Below are 16,022 nucleotides of genomic sequence, written 5' to 3'. Positions count from 1 at the left end.
CTTTGGATACTGCACATCTCTGGGCACTGAGCCTGAACTCACACTTGTAGCAGAATATAATGTGGTCTAAATATAACCAAGTTCCCAGAACCACAGGAAAATATCCACAAGAAGAACTAATAGCCATGAACAAATCATTAGTGAGTATGTATGAATAGCAAGCCTTGTTTCTGAAGAACAAACCTCAGAAACCAGGACTTTAATCCTAGTTCCATCTTTATCTCTGTCCCATGGGGTTCATTCTACTTAATGTCCCTTATGTCTCAGTGATACCATCTGGAAAGCCAGGTCAAAACCAACCTCATAGATGTTGACTCAAGATTTAGTGACAGGATAAATGCAAATTTGTGGTCCCATGTCCAGCATTTAGGGCATACTCAAATGTTAGTGCTCTCTTCTCTAACCTCCCCAAGTGAAATCTCTGAATATTTATGAGTTATTTAGCAATACAATGTCAAATTATTATACAAAGTATATATGAAACTTTCTGGCTAACACCTAGTTTATATATAGCTTCCTTCCTTCACTGCTACCCTCCAATTCCTTAGAGTCACCTACAGACCAGAGCTCCTAGGATCCCATCCAGACCAGCAGTGGACATGGGTGACATTCCCTCAGTCCTTTCCTATGTAGAAAAGTAATTTTGAGATTTTTTTCACCTAGGCTAATAGATTCTTATCCTTATAAAAGCTGAATTCATCTAAACATAAGCATGCATTCTATATGCTAAATATGTTAGGGATGTGAGAGGGAGACCGAGAGAGGCTAGAGTCAAATGTTTATTTTTTAATCCACATTACATTTCCATAACAAGTCAACCATAGGCCCTTCTCCTCACTATCTTAGCTACAGGACCCAGGCTGATGGAACAGCCACTTTGGAATATTTTTGGAAATGATAGAAGAGAGGAGGGAAAAAGTGAGCTCCAACGGGTCTCATGGCAACAGTTCAATCCTCCACCCAAAGTGGCACTTGTCACCTCTGCTCATAAGACATTAGCCAGAACTAGTCACACGGCCCTACCCAAACACAAGGCAACCAGGAAGTAGAATTTTACATTTTGTACAGAGGGATAATAATATTTGATTTTAAAAGACACTAACTCTTATATTTCTATTTTTAAACAATTTTTAAAAACTATAAATATAAAAAGTTTCCAAATACATTTTATTTCAGCAGGGTTTTTTTCCCTTCATATAGAGTAAATGAGGCTGTTCTTATACTTAATTTTCAGGTGAATTATGAAAAGCTACTCTGGTTTTTAAAAAGTGCAGCCTCAGATGACTTACAGCAAAGCAAAACAGTTGTGGACAGCAACCTGAAGAAAACTCAGAGTCAAAGTGATCCTAAGCAAAGGTATTTCCTCCCTTTTCCTGGGCCCATTGTTCTGATGTATCTCAGTCAATTCAGGCTGCAGTCGTGGAGTACCACAGATTGGCTGGCTTATAAAGTACTGACATTATTTCTCATCGTTCTGGAGTCTGGACGTTTAAGACTAGTGTGCCTGCCTATGATTAGTGGTCCAGTTCTGGTGAGAGTCCTCTTCCAGGTTGCAGACAGCTAACTCTTTCCTGCATCCTTATTGGCAGGAAGAATGTGAGCCCTCTCTAGCCCCTTCTTATAAGGGCATTGATCCCATTCCTGAGGGCTCAACCCTCAGGACCAGATCACCTCCCAAAGCCCCACCTCCTGGTACCATCATGCTGGGATTAGGGTTTCAACATTTGAACTTTGTTGGGAGAAACATCCAGTCCATTGCACTAGACTTCTAGAGCTGGCAGGGATCTTGGAGGCATTCACTCTAAAATATTCCCAATGCAAAATCACTTTGCTCTTCACCAACACTTGGCTTATGCATATAATTTTTTTTCTCCTTCTCTTGTATGCAGGCCAGCATAGAAAGTTATTTGTAGCAATTGCATATGTTTCTTAACACCAAGCATGTGTCTTTTTATGAGGTTGTTGTGTGAAAATGAAAAACCTCATTATGAAATAAGAAATGATTGTGTATGGGTGCAGAGCTCATCTATAACATATGATTCCAGAAATAGGTTCTGTCTGTGAACCTCTGGGTTACAGGCACTAGCTAATGGTTGAAATATAGAAATCAGTAATACCTTCACATAATCTTAAGGAAAAGAAGTGACTGAAATTTTCAAAAAGGTTGTGAGAAATATAATTATAAATGCAGCACACCAAAGTATGATATTCTGCACAAAGAAAAGTGACAAAGTGCAGTCGGTAGGAACATGAGCTCCACGGCCAGAAAGCTGAGTTGAACTTCTGTCTCTGCCATTAGTAACTGTTTGGCCTTGGCATTCACTTAACCTCTCTGTGCTTCCATTCTGTAATAGGAGAATAAGAATAGACCTTTGTTGATTTGTAACAGTACCTGAGTTAATAAATGCAAAGTTCTTAAAAACAGTGCCTAATACACAGTCAGTGCAATATAGGTGTTTTTTATTACTTTTAAACTTCCCTCCAGACAACCTTCTGTCAGTTACAAACAATGTGACTTTTTTTGGAAAAATGTCCCTGGGCCAAGCATTAGAATTGATTCCTCTCTACAGGGTGCCACTTTTGACCATGATTCTTTATTTAACAAAGACTTATAGGATAACAGCTGATTGTCAAGTCCATTTTTCTGGCCCAGTCAATTCCAAAGTTAGCAAGTTCATAATCCACAGAAAATGGATACTCTGCCTGAGTACTGCAGTCCAGTATAGTTCTGGAAGCAACTGACCTACTGGGAGCCATAAGCCTTAGAGATTTTTTAAAATAAGTGCTCTCCCTTCATGTAATACAGATTGTAAAATCATGGTCCTAAGAGGTTATTCACTATGTAGATGAACATATGGCCATTCATTTATAGAAATTGAGCCTTTTAGTTCTAGAAAGGAAGCCTTTTCTGACCCCTGAACTAGGTTCTATCTCTTTGTTTTATCATCCCATAGGCTTCCCCTTCATAACAGTCATTGCATTTATAAATATTCATTTGAAGATAGGAATGGTGTCTGTCCTCGTGAACTATCTTAATCCTAACATAGTTCGTGGCATATAAGAGGTGCTCAATAAACATTTGTTAAATGTAATTGGCATCTTCAATTATCTGAAGAGCTTACATCACTAGGCTTGCAGGGACATGTGCATATCTGCTCTATTTTTAAAAAGTGCATTAAATCATTTTGAGCACATCAGAGAAGGCACTGCTTTATATGGACCAGAGAGTGTGTCTATAGAAACATGGGACTGATGGGCTGATGTAATGAAGCCCAGCTCTTTGATAATGAACACGCTATGCAAGAAAACAAACTCTCCATAGTTTGTCAGATAGAGGCTCTAATGGAGTAGCTCTGTGATGGGGCAGCAATAGCCCTCATTGCCTAAAATAGATCAAAGGAAATACATCCAGCAACACACTTTCCAAGAAACCCTATCAGCTGCAGTAAGTGGGTTCCACACAACATCTACCCACTAAGTACTGAGCCAGGGTCAAAGCCTTATGAATTCCTACTCCCAGGAGCTGGTGTTGCCAACAAAGAAGAAGGAAACTACGGATTCAAATCTTGAACAGACATTCCTACTGGCAGAGTCTGGGTCATGTGCCCTAGTGTAGAGAGTGGCTAGTAACGCAAATACCAATATTCTCTTGCTAGAATGAGACAGACTGTGTTGGGAGCTTGGAACTTCCTGAACAAGGGAAGGAGAGGCGAAAGCTGCTGACCAAACCAAAGACACATGTCCACCATTCCTTTCCTGGACCAAACGTTTGGAAAATATTACATATTATTAAGTAGTTCAGAATCATATAATTTGGGGCCAAAGCTCCTCTAAGAATAATAGAGGGGGAAAAAGTGTAAAATATGACTTTTAGAAAAAAAATTATATACATCTAAAACTAATCAATTCCATGTACTGCTCAAAATCCCTGGGAAATAGTAAGGAACAAATCAGACTTGAACTTATGGAGCAGCCAATCAGGGAAATAAGATTTGAAACACTAAGGAATAGACCTGTGATCTGAAGGGAGACCTATTAAGATATGAAAGGGTATATCTAGCACAGATACCCTAGGGCAAAGCATGGGGCCTGATTATGCACACACCACTTCCCAACTCTTCATTCAAAGATGTCACCTTGTTATGTTAAAACCAGCCAATAACAGAAGTATTTATACCATGGAAATTGGTAACGCTACAAATCAGGGCTTTATCTTGAAGGCTTGGTTAAGGATTTACCAGCACACCACTGAAAGGAACATGATTCAAATGAGTGGCGTTTGGGGGAGATCATAGAATGTCCCTTTAGGAAACTGGCATTTAAGTTGAGACAGTGTACATCAGGAAAAGCTTCACAAAGAAGACAACAGTTCAGCTGAATCTGGAGGAACAAATAAATCTGAATGTTAGGTGAGTAAAGATCTCAAATTAGTTCACAATACAAATGACTATAAAGTTTTATCTTTATTACTTTTCACCCATTATTTAAAGCAAAAATAACTTGATAAACCATCTTAATAATTATATACATTTGCATGCCAGATTATAAATAAATGATTACTCCCAAAATATTTCTGGGTTTCCCAGATCTAAAAAGCAGAGTCAAAGACAATGCAGACATTCTCCTGATTTGGGATTTCCTCCTGTGTAGGTTCCCTGTTACAGGGATTTGGCAGCATCTGCTTTGCCTTGCTCTGCTAGTAGCAATAAACAGTGTGGAAATTTGATTTGCCATCAATAGTTATCTGAGTTTAAGAAAAGTAAGATCAATTAGGAAAACTACTACAATCATTTGTTTTTCTCTCCATTTGGGAAAAAGAGGAGGTTGATTTAAGAATCTCAGTCTATATTGCAGTCAGATTGGTTGGTGCCTCATGGGAAGAAGCTCTAGAGCTTAGTCCGATGAGGCAGGTTTTAGTTAATCTGTAAAATTTTCACTTGCAGTCCCATGACCAGGTCACCAAATATTTAGGATGTAGCCCATGGGTTCTTGGGGATCCACGGTGGGTAACAGAGTTGAGAGACACAGTATGGAAACACATAGCTACTTCAAATGCATCTTCTTTTCATAGCCTTTCCTCTGCCCCTCCAATAAGAACCCCACCTCAAGACTCCAGCTCACCATCAGAAGAGGACAAGAGCCTGTTGGAGATTTTGAGGATGGTACTAAGGACAACCAATGGCAAACTCAACATAGAGAATCTCAACTTGAGTTTTCGAAAAGAAGACCGTTCATTTTCTGGCTGTCTCCCCCCAGCCAAGGTAACCAAAATTACATTTCAGATTTTTTCAGCTAAAGGCAACTTCAGAACATTGAGTCTTCAAAAATAAGGAGTAGTTATGATCTCTATTCTGCCTGTGAATGACATTACACAATTGTTTTTTATGCTTGTGAGGAGAAAAACAAAATACAAAAGGAATTATGAAATGTGCAGAATTGGTCCAGGAATTACTTATAATTGGGCTGTCTTATGTTAATAATAGAAAATATGACAATATCCACAATGGAAAACAATATTTTCAAGGCCAAATTCATTTCTCACATGCTCTCCCAGCTTCCAGTAAAATCAGCATGTGGTGTCTCATTCCTTAGGAACACCATATTTTAGGGACTGATGTAATTTATTGCTGATAGAGGTTAGCATGCTGCTTTGGAGCATTAATTAACAGTGCAGATGTGTTTCATGAAAGAAGATCCAGAACCATATTAATTCATGGATATTTGGTAGCCAGATGTACCCAAAACTACCTTAGATACAGGTAAAATAATCATTGCCATTGTTTTAAAAATACCTCATCACCATCACAAATTACTGAATTACTGAATTCTTATAAGAACCTTGCAAAATGCATTACTTACATGATCTCATATAACACTGAAAAAGTTTATTCCTTATAAAATACCACAAAGGTAAACATTATCCTCCCATTTAGTAAATGAGTCGTGAAGAGGTCAACTCCAATTAAGGGCCAGGTACAAGAGGTGGAGCCAGGATTCCAAGTAGAAGAGTTCTGGAAATAGAGAGCCAGAACTGAAAGTCTCCTAGGTAGAAAGTGTCCATTGAATCCAATAGACAAGATTAGAATTTTACAGGATTGGAAAAGGGTGGAAATGACAGCTGGGGAAATGTTCGGTTAGAAAATCAGCATATACCTTTCATCTAGGTATACTGAGGTTTAAAAATGATGTTTACTAAGGAAGCAAGGATACAAGATGCTGAAGGAAGTTCTTATTCTATAACCAAAAACAGCTTCCTCGGAGCCTTCAGATGTAGAGTTAACTGTGCAAAAGCAAAGCTTATATTAACGTCAATGTGTGTGTGTGTGTGTGTGTGTGTGCATGTGTGTTATACATGCAACATATTTCACTAGAAGGAGAAAGAAGAGTGCTGGAGAGTGTGAGACTGCCCATCATAAATAACTTTTACTGTGTTCATGAGAGAATCTTTAGAAACAGACTAAGAAGCAGAAATTCTTTTTTTAGATTTGAAACCACAAAATACCATTGATGAACCTGAATGCCCTCAAATGATACTCACAGAACGGAACATAAACAGCTTGACAATTAAAATGCATTTACTTAATCTCCTTGAGTCTCATTTTTTTTTTCATTTGGAAACAATGGGTTCCAAATAGCTACCTCCTGTGTCTATTCTGAGGATTAAATGAAGTAAATATGTGAAAGTATTTAGCATACTACCTGACATACCAGGCTCTGAATATTAGCTTCCTTTCCCTCTTATATTAAAAATAGATATTTTTGTGAGAATTTCACTTCAAAACAGCCTATAGGAAGAGGGGCCTCTCATGGTCTGGTGATGGTCACTTCCAACACTGGCTATGGGGGAAGAGCTTGAGTGTTCTTATTCCCCAAAAGCTCAATCTTGTGGTTTAGATCCAAAGTAATGGGGCACACTTTCTTGAAGCAGTTCTGCCTTTCATGAGCCATCTGGCATCTCTTAAGACATCTGGAATTCACTCAAAGTCTACTACAGTTCTGGGAGGCATGGAAAATAGAATTTTGTTTCCTCAAAATGTGAGGCAAATTGAGGCCCAAGGGAAGCAGCAGCCACACCACACTTCCTTGCTCCTGAATGCAGGACTTCAGAGTAGAATGGGAAAGGCCATATCTGAACTAGAGAGCTTTGTCCTTTTGACTAGTAGTTCTTAACCTTAGAGTATAGAAGACAGATCTGTGAACCTTCTTGATTATCTCATGAAAGCTGTGTGCTTTCTATCCAGGAAAATAAAAATATATATTTAAAAATAAGCATATCCAAACAGCCACTATTTCAAAGGGTTCTCAGACCATCTATGGCTTCAAAGATAAATAAACACTGCCTTCAAGGATAATCCCTAGGTCTTGTCATCAAATCCATGAATTTTGACCAGGCACAAAGAACAGAATGGAAACTGATCCAGTATCTGTCATCTTCGTTCTCTGGACCCACTCTTCCTATTCCTCTTGCACTTTTTTGATATAGTGATGATTTTTGGTGGGACTGCTAATACAATACGGATCCACATATATTTGTTTACCAACCACCTACATTACCCAAGTCAAGTGTAGATTCAATAGGACTGTAGAACCTAAGAAGTTCCTATGTGTTCAGGCTCCATTTAACCCTTTACACATAACCCACATTCTTCACCACTTGAACTCGTCCTCATTCTGCTTCACATCAGGAGCCCTTCCCAAGCTCCTGCCAGACCTTCCTCTCAGGAAGAACTCGCTGGAGCACAGGCCACTCATCTCTTAGTACTCTCGGCTTCAAGTTCATGTAGCTTCTTCACTGTTATCAGGAGGGAATTTTTTACTGAGCTGACCAAGGTTTGTAGATGTGAAATTCATTCTTGTGGTAGGGCTTTAGCTGGAACACTAATTTACCTAGTGAGCCAGGACCATCAGACCTTCTGCAGTTCGTCAGGCCCCTTTTTCCATACTTAGTTGTTTCAATATCTGTGCATCTCCCCTAAAACAGTCAAAGCGAAGATTCCTATTAATTCTGAATCACTGCCCTCCTCCAATGCAATAGGCATCTTTCCAATCAATAAGGTATATTTAATCTATTCTTGCATTTAACATGATACTCCCTCCATGTGTTCTAGGCACTGAGGATGATGGGTTGTATTATTTCAGTTCCTTCTTTCTCCAGGAGTGTAGGGAAAAATCAACATGTCATCACAATTCTGCAATAAACACAGTGGTAGCGCAGACTTTAAAGATAGAGAAAGTGCACCAATGTATCCTGGCCTGAAAGCCCACAATGGAGATGATGCAAATACTGAATCTTAGAGGACAGACGAGTTTGGCAAAGATTGGGGGTAAGGATAATATGGGGCAAGAGAAGAGAGCAGAAAGGTATTCTGGGAGAAAGGAACCATGTGAAATAGCACTGGCACAAGGGCTAATTCAGGGACTGCTGTAAGTCCCTGCTCAAATTGTTATTAGAATGGAAAGCAGGAGCCAGTGTGAGAAGGGTCTTTCTGATGAGTGTGAATTTTATCCTAAAGGTCCAAAGTAATCAGGGAAGGATATTAAATTAGTGCATGGTGCGATCGAATTTGAAATTTTAAAAAAGAGCATCCTGATATTATTTGGAGAATTAGTTAGAGGCGGACAATATTAGAAGCTGAGAGACCCTTTTTGAAGGCCACTTCAATGATCCAGCAAGAGATTCTGAGGGTTGAAACTAAGGCACTAATAAGAGGGATCGAGGTAAAAGAAGATAGAAAAGCAGGTCCTGGTGTCTAATTGAATGAAAGCTCTGGATTAGGAGGAATTAAAATGATTCCTAAGTCATTAGCTTGGCAGCTGATTGAATGGTGGTGCCATTCTCTGAGAAGAGGAATCAGAAAATGAGTAATCTGGAGGGGTACAGGATGGATTGATGAGTTCAACCTGGCCCAGGTAGATCAGTAGAGGCTGAAGCTGAATAATGTTTTAAGACACTTCCATAAGGAGTGGAAGCCATGGGCATAGTTAAGATTACTCAAGGACATAATGGAATGTGAGAAAGGAAGGGGGTCAAGAAACATATGCGTTGTTAAAGAGTAGGTAGCCAAAAAGAAGTCAATAAGAGAGACTAAAAATAACAAAAGGAGATAGGGGAGTGATCAATAAAGCCAAAGGAGAAAAGAGTTTTGGGGGAGTATGACATGATTATCCCAGACTCACACCCACACTACAAAGATATCTTTATAACTAGTACTATAAAGAATTTGTAGGCAGGCCCATGGCACTTGCCTGTAATCCCAGCTACTGGGGAGGCTGAGGCAGGAGGATAGCAAGTTCAATGCCAGCCCAGCAACTTAGTGAGACCCTGTCTTAAAATAAAAAAATTAAAAGGACTGTAGATATAGTTCAGGGGTAAAGCACCTCGGGTTCAATCCCCAGTACCAAAAAATTTAAAAAATTGTAAAATGTAAACTCATAGAAGTTTCTATTAACTTGGTAAACAGAATTAAGTATAGCAGTTGGGTAAAGGGAAATGGAACTACTCATAGGAAAAGAGGGAGTCATGACAGTATGTACCACTCTTTCAAGCAGTATTTTGAGGAAATGTTTAGTCATCTCATATCTTTTTTTTTAAGTAGCAGCTATTTTATTTACTTCTAACTGAAAACATTTCCTAGTAAGCAGAAGAACATTTTCTTCCTAAGGGTCATCATTATGAATATTAATGCTTTGAAATATTTTAATAATCGTCCTGAATAACACTAAATGACAAGGCTTTTCTGGTAGATGTTTCTGTTTCTCCTCTTCAACTGTCAGCAGTCAGTTCTTAGTAGCTGTCAATCAATCTGTTTCCAGGAACATTAATGTACCATTTCTAATCTTCTGTTCATTTTAGCCAAGAGCAAAACTTAGTGTTACCAGAAGTGAGTGATCTGTTTTTAGAATAACCTCTTAATGTCGATGTTTAAAAATACATCAATATGTGCTAATCATGTGGATTATTTTGTTCTTATTTATGGAGTCAAATGGCATAATGCAACCAACTTCTACCTCTTTTTGTTTTGTGCCAACCTCCACCCACACACACTCCACTCTCCAGTGACTTCGACTCATTCATCTGCCCACTCATTCATCCATGTATTAAATTGTTGATCCTTTATTTTTTAAAATTGTGCTAGGCAATGGTGATAAGAAAATGAATGAAACACAGGTCAAGCACTGATTAAGCCACTGTCATGTAAGAAAGCACAGCAAGTAACAAAAAATTACTGCCTACACAGGAAAAGGATGTGCCGCAGTCTGGCTGGGCACACAATCAGGAGCCACCACACAGCTTGTAGATTCAAACAGCAACTCTTTATTCCCGAACTCACACCAGCCGTCTACAATCACGTTCTGGGGAAATCCACGTTCTCTGCCCACATCCACTCCACTGGGCTTCTATCTCCCAAAAATACACTGTCTGGATCCCGTGAGAACTCAAGGGGAACTCAGGCAGCAGGATACGCCCTATTCCCAGGAGGAATAATCTTAAACCTTAAACCTGGAACCTAAACTGGGAACGCCCTAATCCGCCTTGGTCCTTGAACAAGGTCACCTACATTCAATGTCACTGCAACATGGGGTACGCTGGCAAGGAAATTGTCATACCTACTTGGCTAATGGCTCCCAGCAAGGATGCAAAACCACACTAGATTGGGTAACGTCAAAACTCATACCTTCCCCGGTAGCACCAAGTTTGTTTTTACCCATTATTTACACTTGCTTTTCCTCTGCCTAGAATTCTCCCCAACTCCTTATTCTTTAGGTAAACTCTGTTCATTTTTTTCGTGTTTCAAAACAATCTTTATTTTTCTCTTTTCAGCTTCCCCGACTTTATTCCTCTGTACCTAAAAAGTAATAGACACAAGCTTCAAATGCAGATTTGGTGTCTTTCCTTTTATAGCAACAAGTGAAGATGGACTTTTGGTGACTGGTTGTTCATTTGTTTTCTAGTTCTGTGGATTGAACCCAGGGTCTCCTGCATGCTAGGCAAATGCTCTACCATTGAGCTACTCCCCACTGTTTTAAAATGAAGGTTTTATTACTATTTTGTTATGGTGAGACCAGCATATCAGGAGACAGTTGTCACTGAAAAGATGGTTTATTTCTTGAAGTTTCTACAAGGAGGAGGCCTGCTGCACCACACAGAGAAACAACAGGGCAGGCAGCAGGCAGTGGGGGTAAGAGGGGAAATGTGGACAAGAGCTTTTGTTGTGTTTTTCTCAAGAATAATGAGCAAAGCAGGGCAAGCAGGTTTAGGATTGGATAGTTTGGAGAACTTCAGGGGACTTTGGGACATTAGAGGCTGTCCCTAGTTCCCTGGTACCTAGGCCTCAGGTAATTAGGGGGAGAAATAGTGGTCCTGTGAGAGCCCTTTGGTTTGCATCTGAAAATCTTACTTTTAGCTGAGTTCTTTTCTCTCTAGAAATTGTCCAGCCTTAAGAATGACAAGCTCTTTAGAGTCAATAAGGGCTCAGGGTTTCAAAGCAAAAAAAAAAAAAAAAAAAAAAAACAGAAGATACACTTACTATACTCATTGTACTGAACTTCCTTTCAAAATAATAACAGTAGCTACCAATAGTTTATTTTGGATGATTTAGTTTGGTTACTAACTACTATTTAGTACAAACATTGAATTAGGAAATTTTTTCTTACTACTTTCCTTCCTCTTTCTCTTCCTTTCTCCCTCTTTCTCCCCCCACCCCACCCCACATCTCTTTCTCCCTTCTCTCCATGTCTCTTTCCTCTCCCATTTCTGTATTTCTCTTCTCCCCTCCTCATTCACCTATCTCCCTGTCCTTCCACTCCGCTCCATTCCTTCTTTTCTTTATTTCAAATAAAATTCAAATGCCTACTAAAAACCAAGTGCCATTCTAACTATTCACATTCTCATGTAACCTTCACAGAATCCATGGAAATTAAAAGTATCCTATTTAGTATATGAAGTAATTGGACACAGAAAGATTAAGTAACTTCCCATGGCACAGGCAGCTGATTTGGTGTACAAAATAAGATCTCTTGGATTCCAAAGTCTATTTTTAAATGATATTATAAACACACAACATATGCTATCACATCCATGAAAATATGGCATAATTTAAGCTTCATTCACCCACCAACCGGGTATCTGAATTGGTTTCTTAGCTGAACCTAGAACATATTACATCCTTGTGAACCACTATGACACTCTATTCAATCAAAAAATATTTATTGAGCATCTGGTGTCTATACAAAGTTAATACAACTTCTAAATTATAAATTCTGTGTCAATTAAATAAAGATTTATTGATTATAAGCATTCAACTAGATATTCTTGTCCTCAATGATATCCAATAGAATGCACTCCTGGGTATTAATTCACCATCAAAATCATGTAGGCTCTAATTATGGAAAGGAAATTCAATCATTAGTTTCATCCTAGTAAAACTTTAAACCTTTTATTATTTCTAGGTCAGGGCTATATGTGGGAAGCATGGATTATACCTGACCTTGAGCCTGCTGGAAACATTGCTTAACCACCAAAACTTGGGTTACCGAGATGAAATAAAGTAAGTTGATTTTTGTTATAGACTAAACACTTGTACCATTCCTAATTATAAATTCTTGACTTCCAATGGGATTATACTAGGAGGTGGGCCCTCTGAAAGGTAATAGAATTTAGATGAGATCATTAAGGTAGAACTGGTATCTTTTCAAGAAGAGGAGACACTTCCTCTTTTGTCATAAGAGGGCATATACAGCAAGAAGGTAGGGGCCATCTAAAAACCAAGAAGAGGGTCCTCACCAAGAACTAAATCTGTTCAAATTTTGATCTTGTATTTTTCAGTCCCAAACTGTGAAAGACAAATGTATGTTTTTAAAGACTATTGTCACACAGTCTATGGTATTTTAGGAAGCTAAGACAACTTTTTATGCTCTCATTTATCTACCAGGATGCCAAACACAGAGATCTGTCTTAAGATTTCAAGTTTCATGTGTGACCTAATCAATTTCAGTCACTTGACAACCAGGTTAAAGAATGTTTGCTTTTATTAAGATCAAAGGGTTTTCTTGGTCATAGAAAAACAAAGCAGGAAATTTCTCCTTCTGGCCATTATGAATCATCAAGAATTATAATTGTCACAAAAAAGGGCAAAATATATGAAGCAATGTTTTCAGACATTGGACATCAAGAATTATAGAATGGTGATTCCTGAAAGAAGGAAAACCAATGAGAGCAGCTCAACTTATTGCACAGGAAAGGAGAAGCCAATTAGAACTCAGATGTTTCCTCGAGTTGAAGGAATAGAATTTGGAGATCAGAAAGACTGAGGATGGAATGCACACTACAGAGAAGAAGGGAGGAGGAAATAAATCCCCAGAGATATTTCTCTGGAAATTTCCAAGAATGGCCATTGAGACTTCATGAGAGTATTGAGAATGTATATATTTGAGGAAACTACCCAAGCTAAGACAGAAACACAAGATAAAGATGTAGAAAAATTTTTAGATCTCTTGCAGTGTTAGAAATAGTTCATTTTTCCAACAGTCAATGAAGAAAACCTCTTAACACATGCCACATTGAGTAGGATCCTGAGAAGGATATTGATTGTATTGAAGAGGGGCCAATTACTCCACAAATCTTAAAATCCCTAAAGAAACAAAAAAATGATCATACTTTCTTCAAACTACTTAAATATATCCAAGAAAAAAGCTCTCAAATTTTTAAAGGAATAAAATCATTTTAATACATTATGTAAACTTTACAATTTCTAGCATACATACAAAAATTATCAGAAATGAAAAGAAGCAAGAAAAGTATGACCTAATATTAAGAGAAAAGTCAATAAAAGCATGTACATTAATAAAACAGAAATGTAATTAATATAATTAATGGACAAGGATTTTTTGTTCTAATTAGTTATACATGATAGTAGAATGCACTTTGATACATCATAACTAAATGGAGTATAAATTATAATTCTTCTAGTTATACATAATGTAGAATCACACCTTTCATGTACATAGGGTAATAATTTCTGATTCATTCTATTATACCTCCTACCCCCATGCCCCATATACTTCATATATGTACTATACAAGAAATATTTTATTTTATTAAGAATGCATGAACATAATGAGAAATATGGGTGAAAGAAAAAGACACAAATGAAGCTTCTAGGTAGAAAAAATACATGTCTTCTTCCTCAAAACAAATAACAGAATAATAATAAGAAAAACATTAAACCAATCACAATACAGGGATAGCTGACCAGGGCTCCTCAAAATTGTGAGGACCATGGAAAATCTGAAAAATTGTCACTATCGAGAAGAACATAAGAAGACAGGAAGATTAAATCAAATACAGTAGCTAGGATGGAAACTAGAGAAGAAAGGACAAGTCTATAAAATCTAATATGAAAATAAAGTATAAATTTCATTTAATTGAAATGTAACAATATTGGCCCTTAATTGTACCAAAATAGGGTAAGATGTTGATGAAAAGGGAAACTGGGTGAAAGGTGAGTGATAATTTTCTGTCTTATTTTTAAATTTTTTTAGTAAATTTAAAATTGTAATAAAATAGATTATTTTAAAAATGTAATGCTTAACATTTTTCTTGATAGAAATAATAGCAAATTAAACATGGAATAAAAATAACTTGAAGACATAGAAATAAACACTATTCATAATAAAATTAATTGTGAAGAATAATGAAGGAAAAATTAACAAAGGATTACTGCAGCTTTGTGACACCATCAACAAATTTAATGTACAAAAATTCAAATCTCAGAAAGGGAAAGAGAGGGGAACAGAAAAGAATGTTGAACAATTAATAGCTGAAATTTTTTCTAAATTTGGAGAAAACTACAAAGACATGAGCCCAAGAAGTTCAATGAATCTTGAGAAAAAAGAAATCTTGAAATAAACCATCCAAAGAATCATTATAGACAAATTTCTTAAAACAATGTAAAGACAAAGTCTAAAAAGCACACTGAGACCAAAACAACACCAAATGACAAAGCTAAGAATTATAACAGATTTCTCATTAGGAACAATGTAAGAAATAAGACGGTGGAATGACATCTACACATTATTGAAAGAAAGCTATCAACTAGAATTCTCTATTCAGAAAAGTTGCATTGCATAAAACAAATATGACATAAAGACTTTGTTACATACCCAAGAAAGGAGTGAATTAATAATCTGCAGATCAACACCACAAGAAATATTTTAATAAGTTCTTCAAATGGAGCAAAAATAATTATTCTATATCTACATGAAGGAATAAAGAGAATGGAAATAGTAAATATGTGGATGAATAAAATAGTACATTTTTGTTTAATTTTTAAAAACTATTTAAAAGATAATTAGATGTTTAAAGCAAAAATAAGAACAATGTTGTATGAAGTTTATAACATAAATAAAAGTCTAATATATGATAACATCATATAAGGACAAGAGGGGAAAGTAAAAAACAAATAAAATACTGTGATGATGCTCTTATACTGTAACTGGAGTACTATAATTTTTTTTAAAGATGCTAAAAGAATACTTTAATTAATTAAAGATGCTAAAAGAATATTTTAAAATGGAAGCCTAACCACAGTCAATACACACAGAGACAAAAAGGTAACAAACAAAATAAATATGACAAATATAAAATAAATATCAATAAGATAGGATTAAAACCTAATCACATCAATAGTTACTTTTAGTATAAATGATCCAAATCTACTAATTAAAAAGCAGAGATTTTCAGATTCCATTTGTAAAGGAAGAACTAGTTAAACACTTTCTATAATAACAATTTTTGATTTAAACATATAGACAAGCTAAAAGTAAAAGGATAGAAAAAGATATAGCACACCAACTCTAAAAAAATTTGGAACAGTTATATTCATGTCAGACAAAGTAGATTCCCAGAAATCAATTGCATTCCTATATTCCAATGATGAATTAGCTGAAAGAGAAATTAGGAAAAACATCCCATTCCCAATAACCTGGGGATGGGGGGACTTGAAAATCAACCTAACAAAAGA

General features: G+C 36.9%; 1 protein-coding gene across 2 annotated transcripts in view; it reads left to right on the top strand.

The window, feature by feature from the left end:
• Nucleotides 1-16,022, top strand: part of CUNH1orf87 (chromosome unknown C1orf87 homolog) — an 86,847-nt gene that overhangs the window by 40,861 nt on the left and 29,964 nt on the right. For both annotated transcript variants that reach the window (XM_046450849.2, XM_046450848.2), the window contains exons 6-8: nt 1,235-1,356; nt 5,072-5,261; nt 12,451-12,548. In XM_046450849.2, coding sequence (XP_046306805.1) covers nt 1,235-1,356; nt 5,072-5,261; nt 12,451-12,548 — 410 coding nt within the window. The remainder of the gene's footprint in view (nt 1-1,234; nt 1,357-5,071; nt 5,262-12,450; nt 12,549-16,022) is intronic.

Source organism: Marmota monax, unplaced genomic scaffold (genome assembly GCF_021218885.2).
Source record: "Marmota monax isolate L192 unplaced genomic scaffold, Marmota_monax_Labrador192_F-V1.1 WCK01_AAM20220418_F8-fsc00023, whole genome shotgun sequence".
In the NCBI taxonomy this organism is placed as follows: domain Eukaryota; kingdom Metazoa; phylum Chordata; class Mammalia; order Rodentia; family Sciuridae; genus Marmota; species Marmota monax.
This window is presented reverse-complemented; position numbering and strand designations above follow the sequence as displayed.